Source organism: Citrus clementina, unplaced genomic scaffold (genome assembly GCF_000493195.1).
Source record: "Citrus clementina cultivar Clemenules unplaced genomic scaffold, Citrus_clementina_v1.0 scaffold_2, whole genome shotgun sequence".
NCBI classification, from domain to species: Eukaryota; Viridiplantae; Streptophyta; class Magnoliopsida; order Sapindales; family Rutaceae; genus Citrus; species Citrus x clementina.
The window spans coordinates 35,365,772-35,379,309 of NW_006262688.1; the positions used below are offsets into that span (position 1 = coordinate 35,365,772).

General features: G+C 33.2%; 2 protein-coding genes across 2 annotated transcripts; both read left to right on the forward strand.

Annotated features, from left to right (window-relative positions):
• The first annotated feature begins 1,596 nt into the window (after positions 1-1,596).
• Positions 1,597-2,160, forward strand: LOC18050749. Its single transcript, XM_024191817.1, has one exon. The coding sequence runs from the start codon at positions 1,626-1,628 to the stop codon at positions 2,097-2,099; it is 474 nt and encodes a 157-aa protein (XP_024047585.1). The 5' UTR covers positions 1,597-1,625; the 3' UTR covers positions 2,100-2,160.
• Positions 2,161-6,791: 4,631 nt separating this feature from the next.
• Positions 6,792-11,660, forward strand: LOC18050750 (probable beta-1,3-galactosyltransferase 2). Its single transcript, XM_024192048.1, has 11 exons — positions 6,792-7,095; positions 7,760-7,832; positions 8,490-8,554; positions 8,657-8,868; positions 8,954-9,017; positions 9,503-9,575; positions 9,703-9,823; positions 10,228-10,315; positions 10,409-10,534; positions 10,837-10,946; positions 11,118-11,660. The coding sequence occupies exons 1-11, from the start codon at positions 6,983-6,985 to the stop codon at positions 11,264-11,266; spliced, it is 1,194 nt and encodes a 397-aa protein (XP_024047816.1). The 5' UTR covers positions 6,792-6,982; the 3' UTR covers positions 11,267-11,660.
• The last annotated feature ends 1,878 nt before the right edge of the window (positions 11,661-13,538 follow it).

Below are 13,538 nucleotides of genomic sequence, written 5' to 3' on the forward strand. Positions count from 1 at the left end.
ATTTGGGTCATGACTTATAATCTGGTAAATTAACGCAAAAATAAATAACAAAATAATGGAGTCAAGTAGGTCATTAGATGAATTTTGTATGGATCTTAGTTACATTTCGGAGACCCTTATTATTAACTCATCTATCCTTACTCTCCATCTCCAATCTTTGTGCCATAACTGCACATGCATTGGAGAAGATTCAAGCAATTGATTAGAAGTCTAGTCCCAGTTATACACTTCACCTTCAAATTCAATAAGAATAGAGAAGCCACCGCAAATTTCTGAGCAATAATCTCACCATCCAACCGATTAGTCATTGCTTTTACTCCTCAAGCACCTCGTCCTCCACCTCTTCTTAAGTAGTCTTTAAATAAAAGGTTTATATAATTACTTACACACAATAATACTGCTAATAAAACACAAAAATAACGAGCAAATTTTTCACTGGTAAGGGGTAAAGACGAATGAGGAGCTGGGAGCTGAGAGCTGAGTAGTAGTTGTTGTGAGTTGGGGTAGGGGTTGGGGATAAGGTTACGGAAATCAGTGAGGTTGGCCTCGGTCAGGCCAATATTTTCTCTCCACCTATCCCAATCAAAACAAAAGCTAGCCTTGTCAGTGCTTTTATTAAAATATTATTATTGATTACTGTCAATGCACAATGTGCATAACACTAAATCCCCACATTTCAAGAAACCTCTGCAGCTCACTACTGATGGTTCTGCTCTTTTTAATCTATATCACTATATTTAGGTGGTATATAGATAATATGCTCCGATGGGTAAAAGTTGGTTCCTGAATTTGCTCAATGCTGCTAGCCCTTCTACTCTACTAGTACTAGATGTTATAATTTTTGTGGCAAGCTTAAGTCAACTGGGATTCTGATTCTGATTCTGAATCTGAATCTGATCAGAACTTTTAATTTCCTTTTTTGGCTATATAAATGTTTAAAAAGATAGTTTAGCTCATCAAGAATCAGGATACAGTCTGTAATTTGTTGTCTTTTTCTCCTGCCTGTTGTTGCTGCTGGCTGCTGACTACATAATTTGATGCCCTTGAAAATGAGTCATTTTTGGGGTCTTATTTAGCAAAGAGTTTTCATAGTTTCCCTTGTTTTGTCCTGATCAGTTGTTGAGGTTTTATTTTATACTTTTTCTCCAAGTATTGATTGATTTGAGATTATCCTTGAAAAGCTACCTCTGGTTCTTTTGGAGGATATTGAGAACAAAGGCAAGGTAGATTCCTGATATTATTCTCCTCCCTTACACCACTCTTTTTTTTTTTTTCTGATTCCCAAGAAACAATTTTTTTTATCCCAGTTTTCTTTGCTTTTTCCTTATTAGCAACATAAAAGGAAAAGCAGAAGGAAAGAACTTTTCAGCCCTTCTATTTATATCTTTCTAAGTAACTTCATACGGTTGCTAAAATCTTCCTTTTTTTCTCTATACCAAAAAAAAAAAAAAAAAAAAAAGACAAATCTTCCTTTTTTCTGCTATGTTGTTCTGGTTTCTCTTTTTATTCTTTTAGTGATGGCAGATTGGCATGGTATTGTGAGCAAAGACAGCGAAGGTGGTGAGGAATTTGAAGAAGAAGATATTTGGTGTTTTGCAAATGAGAGTGAAGAATCAATTCCTCAAATGAGGAAATCCAAGGAGTTCTCATCTGGTTCTTCTTCTGCATGGAACTTTCATTCTGCTCCAAGAATGATCAGAAGAGACAACAATATTCCAACAGCAGCACATGAAGCAAACATGGTAGCTCAACAATCATCAGCTCCTGTTAACGTCCCAGATTGGTCAAAAATTTACGGCAAAAATGAAAAGTTGGGCTCTTCATCAAGAAATGGTTCGTGGGTTGATGGCCACAGTGATGGTATTAGCACTAATGGTTTTGTTTATAGAAATGGGGACTATCATGGTTATTATGACGACGACGATGATGAAGACGATGGGGAAAATAGGGTACCTCCACATGAATGGTTAGCTTTGAAGCTTGCTAGGAACCAAATTTCTTCCTCTTCTGTTTGTGAAGGGGTTGGAAGGACACTCAAAGGAAGAGATCTCAGCAAAGTGAGGAATGCTATCTTAACAAAAACTGGTTTCCTAGAGTAACATCAAATCATAAGTTAAGCGCCTTAGTGGCATCACCAACTCTTTTCTACCACTATCAAATCTTCACCATCATCATTTTATTGTCTTGGATCTCAGAACTAGCTAGAAATAGAGTCTCTATTCCTAGACAAGTCAGAGCTGCCTTTGTGGTGTTGTTTATCAGAAAGAATGAAACAGAAAAAGGAGGGGGGGAAAAAAGGCAAATGGGACAGTCTCTGAAATTTTGTCTGGTAGTTTGGAAGGATTTGTGTTTTGGGAAAATGTAATGCAGCTGGTAGGCTGTTGCCGGTATAAGTTGAAACTGAATTACCTATTTACAATTAGTTTTTATTTGTAGGGCTTCCTACATCTGCTTTTGTCTGCTTTTGCTTTTGTTACTATGTTTTAGTCCTTACGATACTATTTTACTTGTCCTACGCATCTTCAGTTTGGTTGTTTTTTATGCCACTAGCAACAGGAGACCTTTCATGGTATCGGGTACTAGTTTCTCACCATACCCAGATTATATACATATATATTATTGTTAATGATTATATTTGTCAGACAATCACTTAATTATTTGTCTCTTATCTATTAAAGCTTACCTTCTTTAATTACAACTTGTATGTAGAATTGGAATCATTTTGCTCAGTCTAAACTGTTCAATTGTTTTTATTTCGTTAGCATAATGCTAATGGTAATGGGCTGTGCAGTTATTGGCTTAACTCAAGGTGGCATCGCAACACTGCAGAATTTCCCATCCCAAAAAGTAGCCAAAGCCCTTTTGCATCTGAATAAGGGGCCACCACTAAAGTATAAAGTTTGAGTAGTAAAAAGAAAACTTTCCTGCTCCTTGTCCTTGGACAGATTCTTTGTTTACAATCCCATTAGCTGGTATTATCTATAATTTGATTTTTGGAGACGACCAGTTCAAGATCCCACAGCTCCACAGATCGTTGGCAATTTTCCCTTTTGCCGACACCAACAACCGTGACTTTTTTTTTTATGAAAAATTATTCCTATTCCACTTCATTCACTGTCGCTACATCCAGTTTTAACATTTCAAAGCCATTCCCTTCCTCCAATTTTTTTAAGGACCACCCACCCACCCAGCTCCTTCTGTAAAAACCATCAAATGCCAAACAGAAACAGCAATAAGTTGCAGTTGCTGTATACCTGTATTTTTTTTTTTTATCACATTATCTTTACATATTAGCAATGCAGCAACGTATGCAATGCTGGTGTTAGAAGTGCCGTTCTCCAATATCTTGTCTGTTGCTGCTAAATCTATCACAAATATTGCCTGTTGAACTACCAGGCCACAATGTAATTACGGTGCGTATATTTCTCGAATTGAGGAATCAAAATGCGGAATCGGAATCATTAATGATGTTTATTTCATAAAATGGAGGTAAGAATAGGAATTGGAATCATGGGATCCACTCGAATTTGAGAATAATAGAGAATAGGAGATTAATTTGTAAGGAGGGTGAGAATCAATCTTTCGTTTCTAGGAGATTACTTTCTACACTTATTAACATTTTAATATTCCCGAAATACCCTCTTTTAAAAGAAAAATATAAATACCAAAAAGATTTTTTTAAAAAAATCCCTAATTCATGATACTCCTCTTGTTTTAGCTCCACCGAGTCGAACTCCATCAGCACTTCTCGTCACCATTGCTGCCAAAATCAACCACCGTCATCGTCATCGTCGGTCCGTCAACTGTGAAGCAGCAAGTCGTTGCCAGTTTCATCTTCGTCAAATGCCGGTTTCATCTCAGTTTGTGGATGCCGCTCATGTTGGCCGTTTCAGTTTTCACAGCTTGTCCTCGCCGATTGTCTTCACCGCCAATTTCAAGCTTCTCATCATTGCCGATTTATTGTTATTTCAAAAGTTTGCCACCTGTTTATTTTGGTCCATACAAGTTTTGTAAATTACCTATGAATTTTATAATATTTGCACATAAGTTCCTTATAATAATAATAATATATATTTTTTTTTTATTATCATCATCATCCTCCTTCATTTTGTTGTTATAATAATCATTATTATAAAAACTTATTTACTTTATTATTTTAATTATTACTGTTATCTATTATTATTGTCTATATTATTATTATTTTTAATTTTAGTATTATTTTTATTCTTATTATTGTTAATATTATAATAGATACAAATAATATTAATGATAACAATTAACAAAAGATATTTTAATAATTTGAAACAGTCAATTCTAATTTAAGAATAAAGTAAACATGTCAATGGAAATGAAGTTCATTTTTATTTTGATTCCTATAATTTAAGTAAACAATTGATTCTGATCTTTCATTTCTCATTCCCATTTGAATCCATTCTGATTCTAACTCATTCTGATCTTAATCTATTTCAATTTCCTTTTAGTAAATGAACTATTAATCACTTTGCAAATATGGCTGCACTTTTGCCTGTAATTGCCCCGCTTCACAAATAAACCTAATTAGCTTATTTAAAATTGAAACGAAAGCCTAAAATGGGATGGAAGTGGAATAAAAAAAATAACAATAAAAATAACCATATAATTTTGGCTATTGCGGTTTAGATATTATATACATATAAATCTGTTTAATAGGGTAACCTATATTTTATTGTTAAAATTGACTAAAATAAATTGCTTTTAGTTTTTTTTTGTTATATGAGACTATTGCTCAAATTACAACTCATATTACACAAGAATATAACTGATATGTATAATCATATATATATATATATATACCGAGACTTGTTGACATTAATGCTGATATGACACCGCTCAGATTTTTAACCCTCTCAAATATTCGAGGGACGCCAACTCCCAGTCTGGGAGAAAGACTGCCTTCACTCAAGTTTTAGGGTTCCAAAGAAGAATATTTAAATTAAACCCCTGTAATGCGTCTGTGGAGGCTCGAACTAGTTTCCTCACATTTGTGAGGGAGTGGCTCTAGCCACTTGGGTTTAGCCCAAGTGGTTACTTTTAGTTTTTATTAACGACACCTACGCTCCAAAAGTTTGCATAATAGTGTTGTAGACCCTTAAGTTTTTAATTAGGGATACTAAAACCTCCTTTTGACTATAATACTCTTAATAGATTGTAACTAAAATTTTGACTTTAATTTTTTTTAATAAATGTACATATAATGTAAATAGTTTAATTGATCTAATATACTAATAATATTAGTAGGATATTTTTTAATATATAAAATAATTTTTAAAATGTGAATTATTATATTTATTTTAATAATATATTTGTATTTATTATAAAAAAATAAATCTTTGGTTTAAATATATTTTACAATTAATAAAATATATCTCATGTATTAACAATATCAAAATTGTTTTTATATACTATTGAAAATATTTTAAATTTTATTTTAATATTATGTTTCTATTTATTATAAAATTTAGTTTAATATAACATAAGATTACAAATAATTAAAATATTTTTTAAATACTGAAATAATTTTAAAATATATTTATTGTTACATTTATTTTATATTATAAAATATTAGAGTCAATATTTTTAATTAATACAGGCAGGGATATTATAGTCAACAAAAGATTTTACTATTTCTTATTAAAAATATTGGGACCAACATGTTCATTTTCTCAAACTATGGAGATGTAGTTGTCTTTTTCCTCTTTGCTAATGGAGAAGAGCTTTTCGAGTCAGTAAATTAATATTCATTTACTACCATAAATAATACATCTAAAGCTGCAATAAATAGGATCCATAAAAGTTTTTTAAGGTAACATAATTTCCATTAGTAACTCTTAATTATCTGCAGTTTTAAATTAGAGGGTTATGAACTCTGCACAAAACTCTGATCTGAACTAAAAGCCAAAATATATTTGACATTAACTCTTAAATTTACAACGGTTGGTGTTAATTTGTGGTTAGCTAGCGTTCTAACGTAAACTTGATTACGGTTACACTAAATAACGTTGAGAGGGCCATGGGGTGTGTAATATTTAGGCCCCTATGATTTTTCTATTTTTATAATACATTGCATAATCTTTTCCATTTATATCAAACAGCCCCTTAATCTAATCCTTGGTGACTATTTAATATAATTTATCTAATAAGTACTTATTTAATTTTATAAGTTTTTTTATTTTTTAATTATTATTTGATTGTTTTTCTAGTAAAACTTTTAAGAATTAAATAAGTTATTTTATTTCTATTAGTAAAAATTCAAAAACTTAAATTTTAGTCTTTTAAAAGTAAAGATTGAAGAAATTATATTTAAAATATTAAAATACTCTTTTCTTATTTAACAATCTTATTTCATTATTTTCATATCATAATTTAAACAAAGAAACTTACCTATTAAAATAATTTTACAATCTTTAATAAAAACTCTCTTCCACAATAAAAAAAAAAAAAGAAACTAAATTTTTTTAATAAAAATTCTACTCTATTAGTTGGAATAAATGGACCACCCTTAAATTATTGAATTCAAGCTACTAAGGGAATAACGGAACATATAATAACTCGACTCCAAAGCATGCTTCAGTTATTTCACTTGGGATAATTAATTGTTATCCTGTGGACCTATTTGATATAAAGAATAACTATGCTCCTATTTGAATAATTGTAAAAGTTCAGGGGTAAAGTATTATTATTCCATCCTTCGTTTTATATTGAGTTATTTATAGGCAGTTAAGTGGGTCCGGTTGACTAATGCACCTCTCTTGGCTCTCTCTGGAGCAAGAGTGTGTGTTTGGAATTAACTAACACTGAGATTGTTAATCTTTCCATCTGATCCTGAGAACCTATTTCTTTGCTTTTGCAGTCAATCAAGCTTAAATCTTTTAACTGCTTGTTTCCATTTTCATTTTGTAGGGAGATAGTTAGGTGAGGGACTAGAGAAGATTTGGGGGGGAAAATGTCTTTCAAGAGTACAGGGGGAGAGTTTGCTTCAAGGAATCTTATTCCGAGGAAATGGGCTCTTTTTCTTTGTGCTTGCAGCTTCTGGGCAGGAATGTCTTTCACTAACAGGTAATTTTTTTTGTTTACTTTGATTTTTTATTTTCATGTTTGGGTTACTTCAGTGGTTTCTTTGACTAAAGTATGCATTTTGGCCTGGTGGGTATCTGTGCAAGATGGGTTTGGTAAGAAGAATTGGAAAGAAAATGTTTGATTAGCGGGCCTTTACTATTTACAGCTATGAATTTCTGATCTTTCCTTCATTCTCTCTTCAATATTGTGGTCTATTTTGTTTATTGGATTGTGGTTACCGCAAGTGATCACACATACATCCCTTTGGCAGATAAATAATGCGTTGGCCATGAAGATTCCAAAATTGAGTGGAGATGTATTTAGCATTTCCAGTTTGATGAATATAGGCAGTTAATATAAATATGCATATCTTTCTGCTGTATTATTATTATTATCGCACTAACTGAAGAAGCTTCAGCATCGTTGCTTTAGCCTTTATGTATGTTTCTTTTCCATTGCTTTCAGATCGTATTAAAAATGTTATGCTACGTATTCTTATGTCAGTTTTCATAAATATTTGTTATTCAATGATTTTTAAGCTTCACTTTTTTTTTTTTTTTTTTAACATTGGTTGCTATGGGGCGGGATATGTTCTAGTTACTTGTCAAAGTGGCTTGTTCTTCAGTATAGTGCATGCTGTGTAAATCAAGAAATGTTGTGTCAGGATGTGGATGATGCCTGAATCTAAAGGTGTTGCAAGGATATCAAAAACTGAGGAAATCGAAAATCCAGAACTCGTGAGTGTACTTTCCAAACTACTTTTTGCATCTTATTGTAGATGTTTAAGCTTTTGAGGATGTGATATGTAGTCTGAATCGGTACTTGAGGTTTATCTAGCATCAACTCCATGGATGAAATACTTTTAATGGTCAATGGAGTTTGGCTTCATTACAAATCACAAGCAATATTATACTTTCTTACTCTTGACTGCTGGTAATTGTCAACAAGAAGGTAGTTTCTCAAAAATGTTGTTTTCTGATCTGTCAGAGCAAATATTGTGAAGGAAATATATGCTTTTTATTCTTGGCTTCCTGTTCCATGGGTTTTCCATAATGAAAAACATATTTCAGCAAAAGTTAGTGATCGTGAATGCATCTCTGGGTTTTATATTGTGAAACCATTTAGCAATCTCTGTTTCCCCTTTTGAGTGCATCACTGAAAGGAAGCTGAATCTTTATTTTTTATTTTTTTAATGAATGTATAGTAGTCTGATCAATGAAAACCACAATATCAATTGCTGTCCTGCCATCATTCTGTCTTCTGAACTCAAGACTTCATTTTTCTTGTTATTTTTATCTTTGACTATCTTTTTTGAAAGGTATCTTTAACAAACTACTTATTCAATTGGCTGTTGACATTTGCCATATCTTTTCTCAATCTTTTTCCTTTATCAGAAGGCTGTAAAGCATGAATCCAACAACAATACAGAGAAACTTGCTATGGTTGAGCAAGCAATTCAGTAAGCTGTGATAATACTTGTTTAAACTTAATATATCCATAAGAGATACTATTGTCTTTTGAGTGACCTAAAGGAAAATTATTAACTCCAAATGGAATGCAGGTCACAGGACAAAAGGCTTGATGATTTGAAAACAAAAATAACAGCTGTTCGAGCTGAACGAGATTCTGTGTCACTCAGCCATTCAGTAAAAGGAACCTCTAACATCTCTGGATCAATGTTGAAAAGAAAATACTTTATGGTTATAGGAATAAATACTGCTTTTAGTAGCCGAAAACGAAGAGATTCAGTTCGCGCAACTTGGATGCCTCAAGGTGCAGAAATTAGTTACATATTTGTTTAATGCTGCATTCTCTATCTAATGTGTGACAAATGGGTTTACTGCAAAAATGTGACCAGGTGAGAAGAGGAAAATGCTGGAGGAAGCGAAAGGCATCATCATACGTTTTGTCATAGGTCACAGGTGAGATTTGAAGGACCTCTTGCGGTCCTTATTATCTGTCATCAATCAGGGGTTCAATAATATGATTTCCTAGGAATATTTTGCTAAGATGCTGTATTTTTTGCTTCGATAATTATGAATCAACTCTTGAGTGTTAGCATTGAAGAAATTGACAAATCTAGTTAATGTTGTTCTTTTGGCCTTCTAAAGATGGGTTTAGAATTTAGTCTTCAGTTAGCCCTACTTGTTGAAAAGTCTTATACAACTTGTTACAAATGGTTAAGTTGTGCTACTCAAGTAATGCCCCTCATCGTATTGTAGTTGGTTAGCCAATGGTTGATCTTTCAGTAGGAATGAAAATTTGCTGCAAGGATCTAATTTATATTTTCTGCAAAGTTTCTTGAATAATTTTATGGAGAGAATATCTTAATTGTCGTTAATAATTTAGTTAACTGTAGAATTTGAAGGTACCAATTGTTCATTAATTAAATGGAATTTTTCACTAGTGCAACGTCAGGTGGAATTCTTGATAAAGCCATTGATGCAGAGGAAAAGATGCATGGAGACTTCTTGAGGCTGGTGATGTTTCTTTCTTGTTCCTTAAATGTTCTTGTGAGTGTTTGCGTTCACACTCCTGGTAATTTTAAATTATACTTCAAAAAGTCTGATAAATCTTCTTCTGTGTTTGTTGGTATCATACATGCAGGAACATATAGAGGGCTACTTGGAATTGTCAGCCAAGACAAAAACTTATTTTGCCACTGCTGTTTCCATGTGGGATGCAGAATTTTATATCAAAGTTGATGATGATGTTCATGTAAATTTAGGCAAGGAAACGTTCTACCTTGTCTTGCACTGTAATTTGTAGTTTTATTACTCTTTTGCTTATAACGTGATTTCTCATTAAGAATGAAACTGAATAAAATCTAAATTTGGCGACCACAACCTGTGAATTACTTAATAGTGATTACACTTTCTGGTCTTTACAAGGGCAGGCATTCACGTTTAGATGAATGATGTTTATAATTGTTCTAGAGGTCACAAGAGAGGTGATGTGGAAACATGTAAAAAGGTTTATTTTATGTTAAAATTCATAGGTAAAAAAAATTGGTGATGAATTGAAATCTAGACGTATTTAGGTTAATTATCTCAGTAAAAGTTACTCTTTGATTAACTAACAAGATGGCCTCTTCCGTATCTCATTGAGTTTTTGGTTCTTAATTCCCCACAGCAACACTTGGAATGACTCTGGCTGCACATCGGACAAAACCTCGGGTTTACGTTGGTTGCATGAAGTCTGGGCCTGTCCTTGCTAGAAAGTGAGCAATAATTCCTATGTTTGCTATATTTACTAGGCTAATTGTGAGGTTTGGGTAAAATTTGCTTTCCTGGGTTTCTTTTCTGTGGAGCAGAGGAGTAAAATACTATGAACCAGAGTACTGGAAATTTGGTGAGATTGGAAACAAGTACTTCCGTCATGCTACAGGGCAACTATATGCTATTTCAAATGACTTGGCTACATACATATCAATCAACCAGTAAGTTACCACTTCTCTCCAGTCTTTATATTGAGAGAAGCTTCAAGTCTCATTGTCATTGGATGAGCCAATACATAGATTACACATACTTGAGTTGTGTATCCTGCTTCTGAATTAGAAAGCGGAACCAAGAGGTTTTTGTGCCGGTTCCACAAGTTCAAAATTCAAATTTAAGAGCTTGGACCGACATGAAAATGGTAAAATTAGTTTTTTCTAATGTCTACATATGACTTTTACTTTTCAAAGCAAAAAAGTGTTGGTGATTTACCTCTTGTTATGGTAAGTATTTTTAATTATCTCAGGCATCTACTACACAAATATGCAAACGAAGACGTTTCTCTGGGATCTTGGTTTATTGGTTTAGATGTGGAGCATGTGGATGATAGAAGGCTTTGTTGTGGTACCCCACCTGGTAAAATCCAAATATATGCTACTGCTATAATGAGCTGTTTCAATGCGTTGTTGAACATTTTACCTCACCTGTAGCATGTGATCTTCTTGGTTTTCCTAGTGTTTTTCAAATTTCCATTCATAGCTCTAGTCTTGTCACTAATAATACAATTGATTTAATGTGTTTATGCAGACTGTGAGTGGAAGGCTCAGCTAGGGAAGACATGTGTTGCAACATTTGATTGGAGATGCAGTGGCATTTGCAAGTCTGTTGAAAGGATTAAGGAAGTTCATGAGCTCTGTGGTGAAGGTGAGGATACTCTATGGCGTGCAAGTTTCTGAAAGGCAGCTGGCTGCTTTCATTTTCCCCTACTCAGGAAAAACATCCTCGAGGAAGAAGACTTATGCATAGTTTTCCCTTTTTCCATCCCATGCCTTTGTGGGTCTGAAGAGTGTATGTAATACCATAACATAAAACTGGCTAGTATAAGGGAGGAAATAGATAGAATGTGCCAGTAGGATCCTCCATTTTGTTAGAGAAGGTAATACTAGTGGCAGTAAGAAAGAATGAAAATAGAGTGCAACACAAACCCATTCTTTAAATAGTTTGCCCATTCTTTAAATGGTTTGAGGGCACTATTATAAGTTCTCCGCCATGACTTGGAACAATAATTTGTTGCAGTTAAAAGCTTGTATAAGGCTGTTGGAGGTTCATGCATCTTGCTTCATAAATATTAATAAATATTGCAATATTATCTTTCCTAAGCACTCTTCTTGGTCTTTGTTGCCCTCTTTGGATAGACACTTTACTTCTTACACAAGCTTCAATTTGAAGAGCTACTGATTTGATCTCCAGTCCTCAGATGGGTCAAAACGACAGATCATGCACAATGGAATCACAATTATTTAGTTACTTCCCCGTAATTCTGTGTCTTAACTCTTTACCGACAATTGAGGCTAAAGACATGGCAAATTACTTGGTTTGAAATTTACACCTTTCTGCTTTTGGTCGTTAAAATCATTCAGAATAAACTTTGTTGAAAATAAACTCCTTTACTTGCTTTCACGACAGGATTCGTCCTTTAACATTGAAGAAATCTCTCGACTGCTTAGTTCAAATGATAATCGTTTTCTATTATGTATGTACATAAAGAGAAAAGAGTCCTGCTTAATTTTTAAAATTATCATAAAAACAAAAAAGAAAGAGCTAATTTCTCCTTTTTTTCAATACTGTACAACTGATACAACTAGTATTTACCATTAAATTATACTACTAGAACTCTCCATCGCATGAGAGCTGGTCTGTTTCTACATATACACAGTTAACCTAATATATCTATCTATATATATACACAGTTAAAGAATATGAAGAGATTGCATTATTAACTGGTCGATTATCTGAATGTTCTAATAATATTTTACAATAAATTAGAACAATAATGCTAGTCGAAAGTGTTTGGTTTGTGTCTGTTTGAGAGAGTTTGGGAAAAAAAGAAAAAGAAAAACCGAATGCGACCAGGAAGAATATGGATTCTTGTCTTGTCAGTTGTCACCTACCTGATACCACCTTGTCAAAAAGTTGAGTACCTTTTACGTAGAAGAAAGTAATTAATAAAAGTAATGCGAATCATTAAGTTTTCCTAAATCCAGCCTTACCTACTACAACAATCTCACTGGGTTGAGCAGAACAGAAAATATTTTTCAACGACACAACCCCAAGCAGCTAGATTTCGTTTCATTTGCCAAATTTACAAAGATAGCTACTTGATTGCGGCTGCTGGCAGTATGAAAAGGAATTCAAGCTCATACATAATTAACAAGATTTTTTAACAAGTTGTCCTGAGAATCACATAAAATAATCAATAATATGCATCTCAGGAACTCAACATATATATATATTCATATGTATTCCACGATCTTGAAATTTATTAAAATTCAAGAAAACTGTTAAATTTATAGTTTGATAATATAATGTCATTATACTATTAATTTCATTACACTATTAATACCTTTCATTGTCATTACATTATTAAACTACATGGTTTGATAGTTTTTTCAAACTTTAACAAAGATTAGAATCCTGAATTTAAATATTTCTTCGTGTATAGCTGAAAACACAGAATATATATAACGACCTTACCCTCGGAACAGGAGAGCTGATCAAAAGTTAAAATGTAATGTATCATTACATGAAAAGAAAAATCAGGAAACATGAATGAAACACACTGAGGGATATAGAATCATCCAAATACTGAAGGAATTGATTGCACGTGACGTGATATTGGCACGGCTCAATCAAATAACAGGGCTCTTCTTAGACTTTGAGCACTGCTCTCAGATTGAACCGCGCCAATATCTCGTATGCTTTGTGGAATATTGAAAAAACAAAAATATAGAGATATGAGACGAAGAAAGAAAATACCTCGACAAGATCGATAGACACAGGAGAAGAAAGAGAGGAGGGGAGCAGAAGGTGAAATATTATGTATGTGTAATGGGAATGAGGAACTGAGGGAGTCGTTTCCTCTGAGATTCTCTCTATATATATATATACACGCACACATATCGTTTTAAGTTTAATGAGAGAAAGAGAGAGAGTTGACAGATGGGAGCC

Excerpts from the sequence above, each read along its gene's own strand:
- LOC18050749 (XM_024191817.1), top strand. The coding sequence starts at position 1,626 with ATGAGGAAATCCAAGGAGTTCTCATCTGGTTCTTCTTCTGCATGGAAC.
- LOC18050750 (XM_024192048.1), top strand. The coding sequence starts at position 6,983 with ATGTCTTTCAAGAGTACAGGGGGAGAGTTTGCTTCAAGGAATCTTATT. Across the intron at positions 8,869-8,953 it reads CGCAACTTGGATGCCTCAAG|GTGAGAAGAGGAAAATGCTG; the intron begins GTGCAGAAATTA and ends AAATGTGACCAG. Across the intron at positions 9,824-10,227 it reads TGATGTTCATGTAAATTTAG|CAACACTTGGAATGACTCTG; the intron begins GCAAGGAAACGT and ends AATTCCCCACAG.